Source organism: Ipomoea nil, unplaced genomic scaffold (genome assembly GCF_001879475.1).
Source record: "Ipomoea nil cultivar Tokyo-kokei standard unplaced genomic scaffold, Asagao_1.1 scaffold1562, whole genome shotgun sequence".
NCBI classification, from domain to species: domain Eukaryota; kingdom Viridiplantae; phylum Streptophyta; class Magnoliopsida; order Solanales; family Convolvulaceae; genus Ipomoea; species Ipomoea nil.
The window spans coordinates 1,088,702-1,108,204 of NW_017617990.1; the positions used below are offsets into that span (position 1 = coordinate 1,088,702).

At 36.6% G+C, this 19,503-nt stretch overlaps 1 protein-coding gene across 1 annotated transcript; it reads left to right on the forward strand.

Annotated features, from left to right (window-relative positions):
• Positions 1–10,741: 10,741 nt before the first annotated feature.
• On the forward strand, positions 10,742–19,091 carry LOC109189774 (ubiquitin carboxyl-terminal hydrolase 23-like). The gene is made up of 12 exons (XM_019340393.1): positions 10,742–11,017; positions 12,424–12,837; positions 13,334–13,448; positions 14,243–14,353; positions 14,669–14,841; positions 15,193–15,519; positions 16,286–16,411; positions 16,950–17,465; positions 17,574–17,630; positions 17,731–18,286; positions 18,397–18,487; positions 18,600–19,091. Exons 2-12 carry the CDS (start codon positions 12,544–12,546, stop codon positions 18,742–18,744), a joined length of 2,511 nt encoding a protein of 836 aa, XP_019195938.1. The 5' UTR covers positions 10,742–11,017; positions 12,424–12,543; the 3' UTR covers positions 18,745–19,091.
• The last annotated feature ends 412 nt before the right edge of the window (positions 19,092–19,503 follow it).

Below are 19,503 nucleotides of genomic sequence, written 5' to 3' on the forward strand. Positions count from 1 at the left end.
TCGGGGACGAAGCATCTTGTAAGGGGGGGAGAGTGTAACACCCCGTGTTACGGCCTTCAATCCCGCTCAGATGTGGCATAGCACCCCAGACCTTATGTTTAAATTGCTCCATTTGGGATTTATTTAATAGAATTGTTTTCATATTATAAGATTGAAAAGTTTTAAAATTTCGGGGTGTTACAGCTCAACTTCCCTTTTCTTCCAAACCGCATCACTCCCCGGGTGGGAGATACTTTCAACCAAACTTTATCTCCAACCGAGAACTCCACTTGCCTTCTAGCCAAATCGGCGTAGGACTTTTGGCGATCTTGAGCCGCTTTCATCCTTTCTTGAATCTGTTTAATCTTCTCGGCTGTATCAAGTAGGTATTGCGGACCCAACACTACCGGATTGACTAGATTCTCCCAACATAGCGGACTGCGACACTTTTGACCGTAGAGGGCTTCATAATGTGCCATGCGTATGCTCGAATGATAGCTGTTGTTGTAAGAAAACTCGATTAAATCCAAATGATCCTCCCATGACCCTTGAAAATCTAACATACAAGCTCTCAACATATCCTTGATAGAATGTATGGTCATCTCTGTTTGTCCATCTGTGGCCGGATGGAAGGTAGTACTGAGACTTAATTTGGTTCCAAGAGCCGCTTGCAAGGATTTCCAGAACTGAGATAAGAACCTCGGATCCCGATCGGAGACGATATCCCTCGGAACTCCATGATACTTCACGACCTGATTAACATAGGCTTGGGCCAACTGCGTCATTGTCCACGTCTCCTTCATTGCGATAAGGCGGGCAGTCTTAGTTAACCGATCAACTAGTTACCCCGATTCATTCAGTGGTTACAGGTGCCTGGACAGAACAACGGGGCGAGTCTATATTGCTCGTCATGTGCGGTTCAATGAGGATGTATTCCCCTTCCAGTACAGCCCAGAATTGACGCAGGAATGTGGCACTAGCACCAGCCAAGTACCGTGGGCGTGTGTCCAGATTGCTCAACCTATGATCAATGGTACAACACAGTCCACGTCAGTGCCTCGCCCAACCCAACACTCACATACTAGCGGCAATGCTCAACAGACTCATGTTATGCAGAATTCGCCAGCTCACACTACGGATTCTTCTTACCACCCTACTACTTCATCGACAACTGTACCTCGTCCTCGACGGAAACGCTCGCTGACTCGCAAGCATGTAATTAGTCTGCGTGACACGACAAGTTAGCAGTGCCGCCCTCCCCGAGCCATGATTGCCTCCGTTGACGACGATGAACCATCCTGCCACTCTCAAGCAGTAAAAGTCCAACACTGGCGCAATGCGATGGATGCAGAATTTAATGCAATACTGCAAAATGACACATGGACATTAGTCCCTTTTTGTAACACAATGAATGTAATAGGTAGAAAATGGGTGTATCGCATAAAACGTAAGTCTGATGGCTTAATCGAGAGGTATAAAGCCCGCCTGGTTGCCAAAGGGTTCAACCAAGTTCCGGGCATTGACTATTCAGAAACATATAGTTCGGTCGTCAAACCGGCTACGGTTCGGCTTTTATTAGCATATGTCGTGTCCAACAACTGGGTTATGAAACAACTGGATGTCCATAATGCGTTCTTAAACGGACACATTACTGAAGATATTTACATGCGGCAGCCACCTAGTTATGCCAATCCGAGCTTCCCCGATCACGTCTGCAAGCTTCAGAGGTCATTGTATGGCCTGAAACAGGCCCCTCGGGCGTGGTTTACAGGGTTGCAAGAGTTCCTGGTGTCAGTTGGGTTTTGGCCTGTAATTAGGAATAAAGTGTAATGGTCTTTGATATGCCAAATATGTATTTGTAGATCCCCCAATTTTATTTTATAGGTCTAGTAGAGTCTTAGACCATGATCGGGAAATTATTTAAATTGTAAAAGAGAAAAACAGAGGAAGATGCATGAAAATAGAAGAAGAAGAAGAAGATATCAAGCCGAAAATCAAGAATTTGTCTGGAGAAAATGACAAATTAAAGAAGAAGTTGAATGATATAATATTCACGTCAATGCTACTCAAAAAGATATCCCAGAAGAATTTTCGTTGAAGAAAATTAAGTTTGGAAAATTGCATGAATTTGACTTGGAGATCAAGCATCTATGGAAAGAAAGGAGTACATCAAATATGATTGGAGATTTAACCAATAAGTTGTATGGACGAAGTGGAAGATACTTAATGTATTATGCGAAATGGCTCAAGGTTAAATCTCACTATCAACAATTTTACAAGGTAAAATTTAAGAAGCCAAAATTAATTAAGTCTGATGGAGTAATTAAGTCTGATGGAGTTGGGCGCTAGTTTGGCTTTGGGTGTCAATTACAAGTGGAAATTGGGAAGCTAACTTGGGAGCCAATTCAAAGGAATTGGGAGAGATGAAATAGCAATTGCACTGAAAGGGTTGGGTGGCAATTGAGAAGCAATTGCACTTCAAAGGAAGATGAAATTCAAGCAATTGCACTTGGGAGCCAATTCAAAGGAAGATGAAATTCAAGCAATTGCACTTGGGAGCCAATTCAAAGGAATTGGGAGAGATGAAATTAGCTTTCACTTGGGAGCCAATTCAAAGGAATTGGGAGAGATGAAATTAGCTTTCACTTGGGTGGCAATTGAGAAGCAATTGCACTTGGGAGCCAATTCAAAGGAATTGGGAGAGATGAAATTCAAGCAATTGCAATTCAAAGGAATTGGGAGAGATGAAATTCAAGCAATTGCACTTGGGAGCCAATTCAAAGGAATTGGGAGAGATGAAATTAGCTTTCACTTGGGTGGCAATTGAGAAGCAATTGCACTTGGGAGCCAATTCAAAGGAATTGGGAGAGATGAAATTCAATACCTGGAGAAGTGACCCATATATTTCCAACGGCTAGCTTATCTCTTTCTGACACTTTGCCAGAAGATAAGATAAGATCTCTGACAAAAGATACAAGATTTCAAAAATGAGATCGTCTCTTTCCAACGGACAGATTCTCATTACCAACTATAAAATGATGAAGATATGAAGACTTGAAGATAGGGGAACGAATAGAGCAATAGAGAAAAAAAAAATACGAGCAAAGAGCTTAACAAGAGCAAAGAGCAAAAATCTCATTTGGTACAGAGCATACCAAAATTCTTCAAGTGAGAAGTGAGAAAGATCTCTGAGAGCTTAACAGAAAAATATTCAGAGAGTTCTTAAACAGAGCAAAACAGAGCATAAAAATCAAGTGCTTTACTTGATACACTCAAAGAGAGAAACCACTCAGAGCTATCAAGAGAAATCATTCCAGAGTGTTTCATCTTCATCAAAGAGACTAAGTGCATCATTGAAGATCAACTACAGAGTCTCGAAGTCGGAAGCAAGACAACACTTGTTTTGGAGCAAAACAAGAGAAGGGAGGAAAGTAGCACGGAGCTGTGAAATCCTGGATTGTCACACGGAGCTGTGAGATCCGAAGTAGCAGTGTCGGAGGCACTGGGCGTGATTAGTGCGGGCTTTGTGATCAAAGCACTAGATCACGGATACGTTTCTACCGGAGTGTGGAAGACGGGGGGAAAGTAATGCGGAGTCGTGAAATTCTGGGGTAGTAGCGCGGCGACGTGAAACCCGAAGCAGTAGTATGGTGTCACTGGGCGTGATTAGTGCGGGCTTGGTGATCAAAGCACTAGATTACAGAAATTCATTGTATCTTGGAACCAAGAAGTGGTGGATATAGTGAATTGCTCTTGGAGATAAGAGCAAGTGGAGTAGGAGGATTACACCACCTGGCGGACCACTATAATTGTATTTTGTTCTTTACTGCTTTCTTTACTTACTGCTCTTTACTTGCTCTACACGAGATATACTGCTCACAATCTCACACACACTTTATCTTTATTTAATTCCGCTGTGCACCATACTCTAACAATCTAGTTAAGAGTTTTGGTTTATCTCTGGCTTAGCAATTGTTGTGTTGTGCGAAAAAGTTTGAAAGTCTATTCACCCCCCCCCCCCCCCCCCTCTAGACTTTCACCTTACTTCTTTTGGGACCAACACAGCCTTCTAAAACTGATGTGTCCCTATTCATTTATGATTCTGGCCAAGTCCGTATTTATATCCTAGTATATGTCGATGACATTCTCTTGTTAGGGAATGATGATTCGCAGGTGAAGTTGATATTGAAGCAACTTGCCTCGACATTCAAGATTCGCGACTTGGGTCAACCACGATTCTTTCTCGGCATTGAGGCTCAATACACTGACAGTGTAGTACTATTATCCCAACGACGGTATATGACTGAACTGCTTCGCAAAGCTGGGATGGACTCCTGTAAGCCACTTTCTACTCCCATGACCGCCACCACGACAGCTAGTGACGTTACTTTCTCTCATTTGGATGATCCGACTCTTTATCACCAACTAGTTGGTTCTCTTATGTACTTACTGATCACGAGGCCAGACTTGTCGTTTTCGGTCAACCGACTGTGTCAGTTCATGCACAATCCTAAAGAAGACAACTGGGCTGCACTTAAGTGTGTCTTACGTTATGTGAAAGGCACGCTCTCTCTTGGTCTTCGACTTACGGGTTCAGTGTCTCCTGTGGTTCATGCCTTCTCAGACTCTGACTGGGCCGGTTGTTTAGTTGACAGGAAGTCTACAGCTGGCTATGCGGTGTTTCTTGGACCCAATTTAATCTCATGGGGCTCGAAGAAACAGCGGACTATCGCTCGCTCCTCCACCGAGGCTGAGTACAAAGCCCTTGCAGATGTCTCCGCTGAAGTGGTTTGGGTTCAGTATCTTTTTGAAGGATCTAGCCTTGGTCTGCCCCACAACTCCCGTACTGTGGTGTGATAATATGGGCGCGACCTATCTCAGCTCGAACCCGGTATTCCATGCACGGACCAAGCACGTGGAAGTGGACTATCACTTTGTTCGGGACAAAGTGGCGTCTGGTGCTCTTAAGGTAAACTTTGTGTCTACTCATGATCAACTGGCCGACATTTTCACCAAACCCCTATCTATGTCTCGGTTCATTGATTTGCGGTTCAAGCTTGGCGTCGTGCCGTGCCCGCCTTCCGCTTGAGGGGGGTATATTAGGCAGTTAGCATTCATAGCTTAGCATGGCCTAGTCTTTAGCTTTGTTAACTACTATTCTGTTAGACAGCATGTATATAAACTCATGTACTGTAACTCTCAATTCAATTCAATCAAATACACTTTCTCATAAACATCTTCATCAATCGGGTCCACAAAAAGTACAAGATTAGCAAGTATGAATGCATTAATTGTGTGGTAGATGTATTTATACATATTTTTTAAAAGTTATTATGTGTATTTATATTTTATAAATTATATTTTATTATTATAGCTCTATCTCTCTCTCTCTCTCTCTCTCTCTCTCTCTCTCTCTCTATATATATATATATATATATATATATATATATATATATATATATATATATATATATATATATATATATATATATATATTAAAGCATAATGAAGTATGGAAAAAAAGTTTATTGTGTTCAAATTTATTGGTAATGTTTTATATTTAATATAACTTGTGTATATATTCATTTAAACCTCAATTAGCGCATCCTCAATAGTTGGAGATTTTATCACAGATTTTTGTGGGCCACAACATTCACATCATCATCCATTATCTCATTCAATCACAAAATTTCTTCTTCCCATTAGCTTTAAGTTTTTTCACAACTTTTTGTGGACCCACCATTTTACTATCCTATATTTAATTATTTTTTTTATTATCATTCTAAAAATTTATATTGTAATTATAATTATAAAATTGATGAAATCTTATTGATAATTATAAATTTAATAATATTATTATTGATAATTATGAATTTAATAAATAGTAAAAATAAAAAAAAAAACAAATGAAACATACAGTGTGGATGTTGGGTCCCACGATGTAAGGTCAATCAGCAGGAGAGAGAAACAAAAGGATAAAGCAATGACAAAATCTTCTCATTTGTAGGAGAAAGAAATTAGCAAAATCTCCAACTCCCATTTGTCAAAAGCTAAGCAAGGAAATTTTACTGTTTCAAAATCTATGAATAAACCCCCTATTGGGTTTGCTCTTATAATTAATTTGACTCCACATATATAAAGAGAAGAAATTAGATATAAAATAAATATAGTTTTTACATAAATAATCTTTTTCAAATGAATAAGTTTTTTGTGGAGATTTTTGACAAATATCGCCTGTTATTTTATTTACAAGTTTTATTTAAATACGTTAGTTATATAACTAAAGTAGTTATTTCAAATTCAAATTCCTTTCAAAAAAAATACAAATTCAAATAATAATACAAGTAATAATAAACTTTAAAATCAACATAATAATAGCATAACTAAACTTTTAAAAATATTAAATATTGCATTGTATAGTTATACTTACATTTTTAATCAAATCAATTCTGAGCTCAAGAACTCAAGTATGTTTTTTTTTCCACAACAATTACTTTCTTTGCTAATTCAGAGGATGTCAAAAATTTAATCGGTAAATTAATAATAGTTTGTGCATCGCACGGGACAATTACTAGTATATATATATATATATATATATATATATATATATATATATATATATATATATATGCACTCAGGTGCGAATAAGTGCCCATGAAGGAATATGCGAACGAATCCACGCGCAACACGTGTCCAGATCTAATAAATTAAAAAAAAACACGCGGTGACATTTTCGTAATAATTGAATATCGAAGTGCACCACTTACAAGTGCACCTACTTTCACCTATAAGCACATGCAATTTTGCTTTGTTAACATTCACTTCCCGCAAACATTCATGCACCTGGGTGCACCTACTTATAACTATAGGTGCAACTATTTATAACTATGTGACTACTTATAACTATAGGTGCACCTACTTTCACCTATAAGTGCATGTAATTTTGCCTTGTTAACATTCACTTCCCGCAAACATTCATGCACCTAGGTGCACCTACTTATAACTATAGGTGCAACAACTTATAACTATATGTGCACTTAGTATTGATGCTCAGTGTAAATTTTACTTGCACCTATAATACATTTTAAATGCACTTGTAATACATTTTACTTGCACTTCAATGTTCAATTATTTACAAAAATACCACCTCATTTTTTTTAATCCATTAGATTTGAACACGTGTCCCGCGCTGATTCGTTCGCATATTTCCTCCTGGGCACTTCATTCGCACATGAGTGCAATTCTATATATATATATATATATATATATATATATATATATATATATATATATATATATATAATAATTAAGTAATTATTTTTTATATGATATAGAAACTACAGAGGAAAAAAGTCAAATAAAACTTAGACTAACATTATCCCTGCAAATCTCTCACACTCAAAAAAATGGGTCCCACTTTCACATCATCTACTATTCACACTACATCCCTACAAATCTTTCTCACTCTAAAAAATGAGTCTCACTTTCATTTTATATTATATATAATAATAATAAAATAATAAAAAAATAAAAAATAAAGAAAAGTACAAATTTGCAGGCAGCCATGCTGCCTTGCAATACTAAGGCTAACCTTATCTCTGCAAAGATCTCCCCCTCTCAAAAATGGGTCCCACTTCCACATCATCCTATTTGCAAATTATCTACTATTCACACTACATCCCTGCAAATCTCTCTCACTTTCAAAAATGGGTCCCACTTTCATTTTATATTATATATATAATAATAATAAAATAATAAAAAAGTAAAGAAAAGGACAAATGGAACGACAGCCTTGCAATACCAAAGTACAACAAAGGCTGACATTGTTGTCTTTTGCAAACTTGCTAGAAATGCAAGTTTGCAATACAGTTGGCGTTAAAAAAAAAAAGGAAAACAATATTATTTATTCCATGTCATCATCCATGTCATTTAGCAAATGTGATATTTGCAGGGTTGGTGACAGCCTAAAGTAGGAATGGCAGCCTTCTTTGTACTTTGCAAACTTGCAAGAGTTGTAAGTTTGCATTACACGTCAGATAACAAAAATAAAAATAAAAATAAAAAATAAATTCATGTGGCATGTCAAATCATCTTGCAAATGGGTACACTTATAGGGATAAGTTCAGCCTTAGGCTAACATTATCCCTGCAAATCTCTCTCACTCTCAAAAATGGGTCTCACTTCCACATAATCCTATTTGTAAATCATCTACTATTCACACTACATCCCTGCAATATTCTCTCACTTTCTAAAGTGGTTTCACTTTTATATTATTATATTATAAATATAATAATAATATAATAATAAAAGAGATTAAAAAAAATAGAAAAGAACAAAAAAGTCAAATAAAGCTGCCGTTGGCAGCAAAAAGCTGCCTAGCAAGCTGTTTAGCAAACTTGCTAATTCTGCAAGTTTTCTAGACAGATGACAGTAAAAAATAAAAGAAAATAATATTATGCTCCCATGTCATCATCTATGTCATCTTGCAAAGCTTAAATTTGTTGGGTTAATCCCAGCCTTAGACTATCTCTTCAAATGGCAAAAAATACCTAGTGCCTCTACCTGAGTGCATGACTGCCTCTCTTCATCTCTCACCGTCTCACTCCCTGCCATTAGTCAGCTCTTCAAGAGTCGCACGGTCACGCCCTCCGTTGCCGACTTGTTGGCAGTCGTCCGCCCATCTCTACTTATCTGGTTTCAATTCGCTGCTTCTCTATTTTGTCATTGTGGTAAATACCCAAAATGGTCCCTCAACTATAGCTAAATTCACAAATTGGTCCTCAACTTTCAATTTCAACCAATTAAGTCCTTAACTTTGTAATTTTAACACAATTTGGTCCTCTGTCTATTTGACCGTTTGTTGACTGTGATTTTTAAGGATATATATGTAATTTCATGGTCCATCATCGGTTTTTTAAGGTTCCGATTGCATTTTCAGACCGCACTGTTACATTCGAATCCACTGGCGAAAGCAATCTACCAAATCCGGTCGCCTTTCTTCATCCTCCCTTTGGATTCAATGTAGTTGAGTTCGTACCAGAGCGAAGAAGACGACGTGTTTCCGAACCGGTGCAACGTCATTCTGGAGGCCTCCACGTGCTCCGACGAAGCTAAAGGTTCTTCTGGAGATCGTCGATCACGGTCAACAAATCGTGTCAAAATTGCAAACTTAAGGACTTAATCGGTTAAAATTAAAAGTTGAGGACCAATTTGTGAATTTAGCTATAGTCGAGGGACCATTTTGGGTATTTACTCTAATCTAATTTTTTTCTTTATTTTATACTTAAAGACTCTGTGATAGATATTCTCTCACTCAAGCTTTTCTTTTTATTTATTGAATAATTATGCTAAATATTACGGAGTATGTTTTCTTTTGGTGGTACCGTGATAATCTAGTTGTAGGGGACATTTATGATTTAGTTTTTTGTTTTCCACAATTATCAAAATAAAATGGCACAAGTGTCAAATAGGCTCATCTATTATCTCGAAGTGTTCAATTACCCCCATCAACTAAAATATAATGTAATTAGACACACTTACTTCTAAAAATTTATTGATTAACTTTTTTTGCAGGTTACCTCCAGGTTGCCCATCCACACTCCTGACATGTAATTTTATTTAAATAAAAATGATGATGATGTGGAATTTAATTACTTCCTAATCTCCAGCAGAACCCTAGTCCATCATAATCTCCAGTTCTGCACTTTGACGCCTTTGAAAACCTGCTGCACTTTGACGCCTTAGAACACATAAACTACAACGACACTTTCGAATTACCTAATCCAGGCATTCAAATTAAATAACATAAGTGTCGTCGGTTTCGAATTATTTAAGATGGGGGTTCGAATAATTATGTTGAAGTGATCTCACTGATTAGGAATGTCTGACTTCTCAGAATTCAAGAATTAAAAAAAAAAATTAGGGTTCGGTTAATTTTGTTATTTAATTGTCATGTCATTATTGGGTTTGGTTAATTTTGTTATTTAATTGCCATGCCATTATTGGGTTTGGTTAATTTTGTTATTTAATTGCCATGTCATCATTGCCACATAATCAGTAATCGGACCAAGTTAGACTCTACCGGAAGTAACCTGCAAAAAAAGCTAATCGACAAATTTTTAGAGGTAAGTGTGATGGGTCTATTTGACACTTGTGCCAAATAAAATTAGTAAAACGCTACAAAAGATGCAATTTTGTTGTCTTGATGATGAACAGAAAGTAGTATTGCTTCTCAGTATATATGTCTTTAATGAACTGAATGATGGATTATTGCAGAAAACAGCTTAAAACCTAACCTCACTACAATAAAAATTACGAATCGCGACGGATATTAACCCGTTGCGATATAGCGATCGTTTTTGCGATGTCTTCCGTTGCCAATTTGTGACGGAAACGGCAACGGAATTTAATTCCGTCGAGAAAGTTGGCGCAAAGAGAAAATAAAACTCGCGAAATATTGGCGACAAATTTTCAGGACCGAATTTGCGACGGAATTAAATTCCATCTTCAAATTCACGATGGAAGAGGCGACCGATTTTAGTTCCGTTGCGAAATGGTAACATCCTTTTTCCGTTGTGAAAAAAAATAATTTTTTTGTGTATTGACTAAATATTGAGACGGAATTAACAATAAAATTAATTCCGTCGCAATATTTTTAAATTTTTTTAACCCTTAAACGTTGTCGTTTTTAAAGCAAATTAAAATCAAATATAATAAAAATTAAAATCAAAACCCTAAATGCTAGCCTATTTTCAGATAGACGCAGCCATTGCAGCAGAGCCTAAAATCAAACGCCATTGCATATTTGCATTCATAGCCATTGCAGCCTAAAATCGCCGTCGCCGTCGCCGCCGCCGCATAGCGCCGGTTCCGTCCGTGACTGCTCCTCCTCCGTCCTTGTTTCTTTAAACTTCCAGTCTCGCAGGGCTTTACGGCGAGGAACAATTACATCTTCTCGCAAAAGATTTCCGAAGCCTCCCGAGCTTGGACACCTTCTCGCGAATTTTACCACATCGGACACTTTCAGTCAGCTATCTCGGTAAGAATTTAAACTTTATTTTAATAATTAAAATTTCATAATATATATACAATAATTATGTAAAATTTGTATAAAATTTACTTGGAGGATATATACAATGCATGTGAAGTAAATTAAAGAATGGAGTGGACGACGGCTCCGTATCGCAGCAGAGAGCCGTGACTGCTGTTTCTTCCCTTTTTGTGCAACCTGAACATTCCTTGTTTTTGTGACTGCTGTTGCTACTCAAACTCAATATTCAACAAACCTGTTTGAGTAAAATACTCCACTATATAACCAACCAAACTCTTCTAGTCTGCTTCCAACAGACTCTGTAAACTGAACTTAATTGATAAATCCATCCATAGAAAACATTATCAACTGTTAGTCGGATATGTGGTTATAGTTCCTCCTCCTTGCTTCTCTGTATAGTGTAAAGCCGGGTATACAGTAAGTAGAAAGAGATGCCCAAATTTTTTTTTTCTTTAGTGTAGCAAGAAAATAAACCTGCTTTCAAATGTAGCAAGAGTTTCTTTTACTGCTTGCAAATGTCTTTAAGGTATGAGTGAAAGTTGTGCTAATCATCTGCTTTCACATTCTAAATCCTTGCCGGTAAGATCTAATAACTGACTCTGTGGGTGGTGTTTTTTGCATTTTTTTTTTGGTAGTGTCTCCATATTATACTTACAAAGGGATCCAATTAAGGAATTGGATTAAGAGAGTAATTGTTGTTTTAGAAAGTCAGTGCTCTATTTACCTTAGGCTTTTCAATGTAGAAGTATGTATATGTTTATAGTACTACAATCTAGTGGTCATCATATCATAGGACTTATTGAAAGTAATAATGCTCCATAACTACAATCTAGTGGTCAGAGTTATTCTTTTTTTTTTTTTTTCCAGATTTTTTTTTTTTTTTTTCATTTTCAACAGTCTTTGAACAGATCATAGGACTGAGAATCCCTCCCTCTCATCACTAGTCTCTCTCCACTTCATCCCCCACTCGTCATTTTTGTAAATAATATATATTGTAATATTGAAGTCTTATGACATTTTATAAGCTTGTAAGTATTAATGTACCAGTTAGCATGTTTGAATAATTAGGTTCATATTTAATTCTAGCATACCAGAACTAGCTTTATTTAACCAAAACTAGGCTTTATATAGGGAACTTTCTTTATTCCATTTTCCTTTTATTATACATTACTTTGAAAATCATGATAATATATGTGAATGTAAATATATAGGCATCTATAAATGAGTAATATGGATTATGGATAGAAGTTGGATGTATCAAAGATTCAAAGACGAACTCAACGTGGTGATCTTAATCAAGATTTTATCGAAGGATTGGAAACATTTATTGAATTTGCATGTAGTAAGACGAATTTCATGGATGAAGCAGTCAGTAATTTCTATTTCTTTTGCAGGGTGGGGAATCCTCATCCCCGAAAATGGATGTCGACGCACGCCTGGAGTAAGTTTTGTTTCGTACATTCAATTCTGTGCATACACAGACGAAATTGTCGGCAAATTCTATAACCGACCCAATGGAGTCGAGTTTGGACCCGCTAGCTGCGGGTGAGTCTGAACAGATATCAGGAATGTCGTTATTTCACCGGAGAATCGAGTTCCATTTGGCCCGGAAATCATTCAATGGATTTGGGAATGGCAGTGGAGGGTTTCGGCTGGAGACACTGAACCCGAGTTCGAATTCAGCTTCGGTGCCTGGCAAAGCTCCTGGCCCGGGCAACCCTCCCTCGAATAAGGGCAGCAGCAACGATGGGCTAGACTTTGATCCGGAGCTCAGCCTTAACATCACATTCAGGAAAATTATGAGAATTGTTAGTGACTTACTGACTTGACTAAAATAAGATATACTTAGCTTTTGCCTTTTGTCAGTGTAGTATGCTTCATAACCTTAATATTAGTATGTACAGATACATATACTTCTTAAACTTATCTAGATACTCCGTATATTTCTGTCTATTTGTATATTTTGGTTGTTTCTTGTTATCTTTTTGGTTCCCTGAATACTTTGAAGTTCTTTTCTTTCGTTCTAAATAATGAATTTGTTTACTTTATCTACTACGGAATAAATTTTATTATGCTGAGTTTTAGTTATTTGTCTTTTAAAGCAATCATCACCATTGCGGTGAGGGGTTAGAAATTCTCTATCAATTGAGAATTTCTTTCAGTGGCTATCAAAATAGAGGATTTTATGGTCTTTTATAACATTTTGAGCTGCAATCTTATGTTCTTTTTCCTTTCAATATTTGACTGTAGAGATTTTACAGATTATTTGAATGAATCCTTTTGTTATTTGTATTCATGTTTCAGGGCGCTGGCTTAGAAAATCTTGGAAATACTTGCTTTCTCAATGCAGTCTTACAGTGTCTGACATACACTGAACCTCTAGCAGCATATTTGGAAAGTGGGAAGCATCAAAATTCTTGTGAGTGTTTCTTTCGCTTTCCCACCTATCTCCATCATTTTCCCCAACCCAAAACAAAATTGAGAACTTCATGAGTAGGAATAATGCATGACCTCCTCCTAATCTGTGGAACATGCTGCACCTAACTTTCCCATGGCTACTCCAGCCTTCCTACAATTGCTAAAATGCTAAAATTTGAAAGTAGGCAATGGTGCTTGATAAAACGGTTTTTCTATGTGCCTTAAAGTTCTTGGTTGCCAAGTGGCTGAACTGGTTGCTAGGTTTTCATACAAATTGGCAGGTTGGTTCTATTATAGTATATATCCACCTCCATGCAGGGTTTGATACTATATTCACAATTGAGCCTGAAGAAAATACGAATGCCTATTTGATGATATGTCAAGATTATCCTAGAATTCTAAGGGCAGCTGAGTTAATATACTGCTGTATTTGTAGTCATTAAAACACACATACTCACATGTTATAGCAACCAAATAATGTGTTCTGTTTTAATTTTTGCTTCTCACACTTTAGAGTTGTGAATACTTGTTTTTTTTTTTTTTTTTTTTTTTTTTTTTTTTTCTTTTTATGATAATAAACATGGAGTGGGCACTCTATGATTTTAGCAGTGTTGATCTGAATTATAATTAACTGCAGAAAGCATTGGAGTGAAAACACATTGGATTTATATATGCTGGTCTCTAACCTTCCTTTTTTGGGTTTTGATAAATAGATTTTGTTGTTTTTAACCCTTAACTTGCTTACTCTTTGCATACTCATCCTTCTTAGAAAACATGTCTGGTTGATTTTTGAAGGTCGTAAAGCTGGGTTTTGTGCTTTATGTGCCATCCAGAGGCATGTGAGTCGTGCTCTTCAGGCAACAGGGAGAATTCTTGCGCCAAAAGATCTTGTGTCCAACTTGCGCTGTATCCTCTTAACAGCTTATGATGCATGAACTTCTTGATTTTTGCTACTTTAGTTTGTGAGGGTTTTTGTTGGATGTTTGCATTTGATTTGTGGGTTTCTGTGTGTTTTTTTGTTTTCTTTTTATTTTGGTTTGAATGTTGCGTGTTAAAGTTGCACAATGAGTTAAGCTTGATATGATCATTGAGCAATTGAATTCAAGGGTGCTGGATATCTACTAATTTGTTGACTACAAATGGCCACAAGTTTAAAGAATTACTTTTGGTACTTGTGGCCAGTAGCTTTGAATGTTTGGAGTTAGCCTTGACTATACATAGGCATATCTCGGAATTTCCGCAATGCTAGACAGGAAGATGCACATGAGTATATGGTGAATTTGCTAGAATCAATGCATAAATGCTGCTTACCTTCAGGAATTCCCAGTGAGTCTCCTGGTGCTTATGAGAAAAGCTTGGTCCATAGAATGTTTGGTGGCCGCCTTCGCAGTCGGGTAAATTGTTCTTGGTTGCTGTTATCTCTTATTTGAGGAATTTTTAAGTGACTGAGGTTCACTGCCTCAACTGTTAACCACATGATTTAGATTTAGCCAGAATAACTGTTACTTTAGCTTTCCAAATTCCAAGAGAAGTTTGTATTAATCTTAGCTATATGGTCAACAGGTGAGGCCATGAATCAATCACTAGAGAGATTCCCTTGTTTGAGTTTATTAGTGGTCTTACTAATTTGGAACTATTCAGAAATAGGCTCTCTGCATGATATTTTTTTGAATCTGCTTGTCAGAAAGCTGTGCTTGTTGCATTTTGTCAACTAAAAATTTCAATCTACTAATAACCGTTTGCAGGTGAAGTGCATGCAGTGTTCCTACTGCTCTGACAAGTATGATCCCTTCTTAGATCTAAGTTTAGAAATAATCAAGGCAGATTCTTTATACAAGGCACTGGAACACTTCACTGCCCCAGAGTTGTTGGATGGAGGTGAAAAGCAGTATAGCTGTCAACAATGTAAACAAAAAGTCAGGGCTCGTAAGCAGCTCTCTGTTGACAAGGCCCCTCATGTCCTTACCATTCACTTGAAGCGGTTTGGTTCACACTTACCTGGGCAGAAAATTGATAAGAAGATTCACTATGGTCCTGTTTTGGATTTAAACCGTTTTATGAGTAGCCCCCATGTAAGTATGACTATCTTTGTTATTGTCGCAATCTTAAATCCAAAATTGTTCTTGGCATATAAAACTACTTTTTAAAATAACATGTTTGCATGTTTTGTTCTTGTCAAACTGCATTCCTTATTTCGCATGTTTTCATCTCAACTAGCTAAAAATAGAGCTAGTTTGATAATATTTCTACAGCTAAAACAAAATATAATTTTATTTTTACTGCCATATTACACAATTTTGACTGTCACAGTGTCAATATATATTCATTAATACTATTTTTGTTTATTAAAGTGATAGATGTTAATCTCTTCTCAATTTAAAATCTAGTTTTTTGTCTAAACATACATGTTTTATCATATTCTATGAAACAAGCCAGGTGTTTCTTATGTACTTTTTCTAACCATTAAAAAAAGTTTCTATGTTTTTTATTATTTATTAATTTAAAATTTCATTGTTTAATGCCTTTCAATCATATAGCACCTTACCCTTACCTGTTACCTGAACCCCTTTAAATCCGCCTGTTTAATCCCACCCCATGCCTACCATGTAAACACCAACTCTTTTTTGTTTTTTTTTTTTTATATATATTTAATTTTAAATATGTTTTATTCTTTAATATTCTCTCTCTCTCTCTCTCTCTCTCTCTCTCTCTCTCTCTCTTTCCTCATCCATTTAGGCATAATTGTTTGCATAGCCCTCTCCTCCTAGACCAATTCCCTTAGCACTTCAAATTCACATTATGTGCTTTCATTAATGTTTTCATTTGCAAACATTGCAGACTAGTGATTTGAAATATACACTTTATGCTGTACTAGTTCATGCTGGCTGGTCCACCCATTCTGGCCACTATTACTGCTTTGTTCGCACTTCTAGTGGGATGTGGTATTCCCTTGATGATAATCAGGTATAGTGACAACTTTAGCTTTCTCTTTCCTCTTTGATGGTATTTGGCTTGAATTAAGTATACTACTTCTGTCATAGAGTGTATACTTGTGATAGTTTTGGTGTCTCTGTTTCATAAACTTGTATGATGAGTAGCTTCTTTCTCTTTAAAGTTTAAACTGTCCTGTGTTTGCTACCTGCAACTGCGTATGTGGGTTTTCTAGTAGGATGGCTTCAGTTTTTGTGAATGTTTCATGTTAAGGATGTAAGTGGCATTTCAAGTAGCGTGAACAATATAAAATTTATCTCCAAATTTATCTTCATTTAATTTTTCTATTCTATGTTGTTGGTGTTATACACTACCACTCTCTTCGGAGACTTTTTAGCAACTAACTAGACTGTAATTGATTTGGTTCTGATGAGTATCTCTTTACCTTCTTGGATAGACATAACATGTCATTGCACTTGAAAAGAGAAGTTTAGAGTCTGTAGATGGTACTTGCATGCTTCAATTAAGAGATTATGATTCCAAGAACATGCATCTTCTATGCAATGAATAGGTCTTCCAGGTGAACGAGAGAAAGGTGTTGGAGCAAAAGGCGTACATGCTTTTCTATGTTCGAGATAGGAAAAGTAGTTTGCCTAAGAGGCATGTTGATGTTGCACATAAAGACAGCAGTTTAATAAATGGTGTAGGAATTAAAGAGCATAAATGTGGTTCAACAAAGGAAGCTTCAATAACTGCTGGAATATGTTCGCCTCTAACTGCTACATTGGGTAATGTCTCAGATGGAACTCATAATATTTGCAGAGTCCCAACTGCAATGACGAGGCCTATTGGTTGCAATACAGATGTTAGGATGAAAGATGTAAATGTCCCAATGCCTGCACTTCCTAAGTCAAATAGTACCGTGGATAAAGATTCAAGTGGCTCTATTGTACTGCCGTTAAGCTGCAATGAGGATGTAATCAATGAAAAGGATTCAAGTGACAACTCCAGTCACAAACCAGACGATGACAGTATACTTAAAAAATCTTTAGTTAGGTGTAGCAAGGGAAAAAGTATTCCTGGAAAGGTAGCTTCCCTTTCATCCATATTCAATTCTTCTTTGATGAGGTTGTAAATTTTTTTTTTTTTTTTTTTTTTTTTTTCACATATCTGAGACATTCGATATCATGATTAGGTATTGGAACTTAGTGAGCAAAAGCTGAAAGAGGCAGGCCAATTAAAGTCCAATCAGGTATGCAATGGTATTTGAATGTGCATTTGCTTAATTCTAAATGTTAAAACAAATATATAAAATGTTTTCCTTATCTGTTTGTTGTGGAACTGTGTTTCAGATTCACGGTTTCTCCAAGGGAAATGAGACAAGTGAGATTGGATCTGATATATTAGTTACACTATCAGACCCTTTGAGGACAAGCAAGACCAAACCACTGAAAGCCAATGGGAAGACCAACCTGAAAGTTAGAAAGAAGCCTTTCAAGTCACATATCACCAGCATGCATCTTAGTTCCCTCATCTTTGGTACTGCATTATATGTGAGAAGGAAGAGAAAACAAAAACTTAGAAAACATTGCATTTCACGCATCGATAATAGGAGTTTGGAGTACTTGAATGGGGAACATGCCCTGCCAAGCAGCCTTGGTCCTACTTCTGAGCAAGCAAAGGTTTTGACTACCAGACGTTCGCTCCATAAGAAGAGATTGACATGTGTCTCTGATGTAGAGGTCTACAATTCGGGTGTAAAAGGTCAACTGGATACTGGACACTTGCAACGTAGAATGGTTAATGAAGTACCTAAAGAGAGAGCAGGGAATGTTGAAACTGTACTGATGACTGATAAGCAGAGTGGTCTGATGAACATGCTCACCAGAGGATTAGAGGGGACAACGGGTGAGTTATTACTTTCAAGTACTTGCTCCACCTCCATTACCTTTGTTGGAGCTGTACAAAAATTGATTTAACCATAGCTATAGGACTGACTTGTTTTGTATCTTATGAAGTGCCAAGTTGGGATGGCGAACAAATTTCTCCTTTGGACGTTACTGAACCAGGAAATGAGTGTGTCAAAATTGGCTACATTGGGGATGAATGGTGAGTTCCATTCTTGCCATATAAAAAAAACATTCTATGACAAGACCATCATATTCACAAGTCTTAGCTCTTAATTCTTGTAATTTAATCTGTTAATACCATTTGTGTGCAGGGATGAGCATTATGATGAGGGTAAGAGGAAGAAGGTAAGGAGTTCCAAACTCGACTTTGGTGGCCCAAATCCATTCCAAGAAATTGCAAGCAAAAAGGCAAAGCTGAAGAGAGCAAAGCTGGCCAATCAACCAATTCGTATATGACTGAGTTTAAAGGTGTGTCTAGACATTCATGGAGGCAACATATTCTGGAGGCTTAAGGTGTCCACCCCAGTTTTGTTTTGTATGTTGGGGAGTTACCAAACATTCATCAGTGTGTAGAGTTGGAAAGATATATGAGCATCTTGTCTGACAAATCGGCCAAAGATTATATTTTCCTCCAGGCAATTTTGCAGGTTCATCTTTTGTGCTAAATTTTTTTTTTTTTTTTTTTTTTCCCCTCTCTCCCTCCTTTTCTTCACATATCCTAGTTTTTTCTTCCTCCTGTGTCAATAAAGCAGTGTGAAACTTCTTGAATTGAACAATTAAATTTAAAGAGTGTAATTCTTCTATTTTACTTAAGTTAAAATTATTGACATGTTAGTAGGAAATAAAATTAAGATTTTCCTTTTTTAATTTTTTTTTTTAATTATGTGACTAATGAGCTTTAACAGTTATGATTTTTGATGGTTTTTGCATTACAAAAATTTCAGATGTAAAATCAAGTTAGCAGAAGAACCTCACCAATCTCTCTCCTCTCTTTGTCACATGGGAAAAAATTGAAGAAAATCAAATTTTAGTGTTGCTCTTATATGTTATATATAGATATATAATCATCATGTAGAATACACTTAACTCAATAGAGTTTCATTTAATTAGAGAACTTTTTATTAAGGATATGATGTTAATATAAATGGAGAAATTAAATATTCATGCAATATAATTATCACGCAATGGATCGGAGTATGGCAATAATATTTTTGT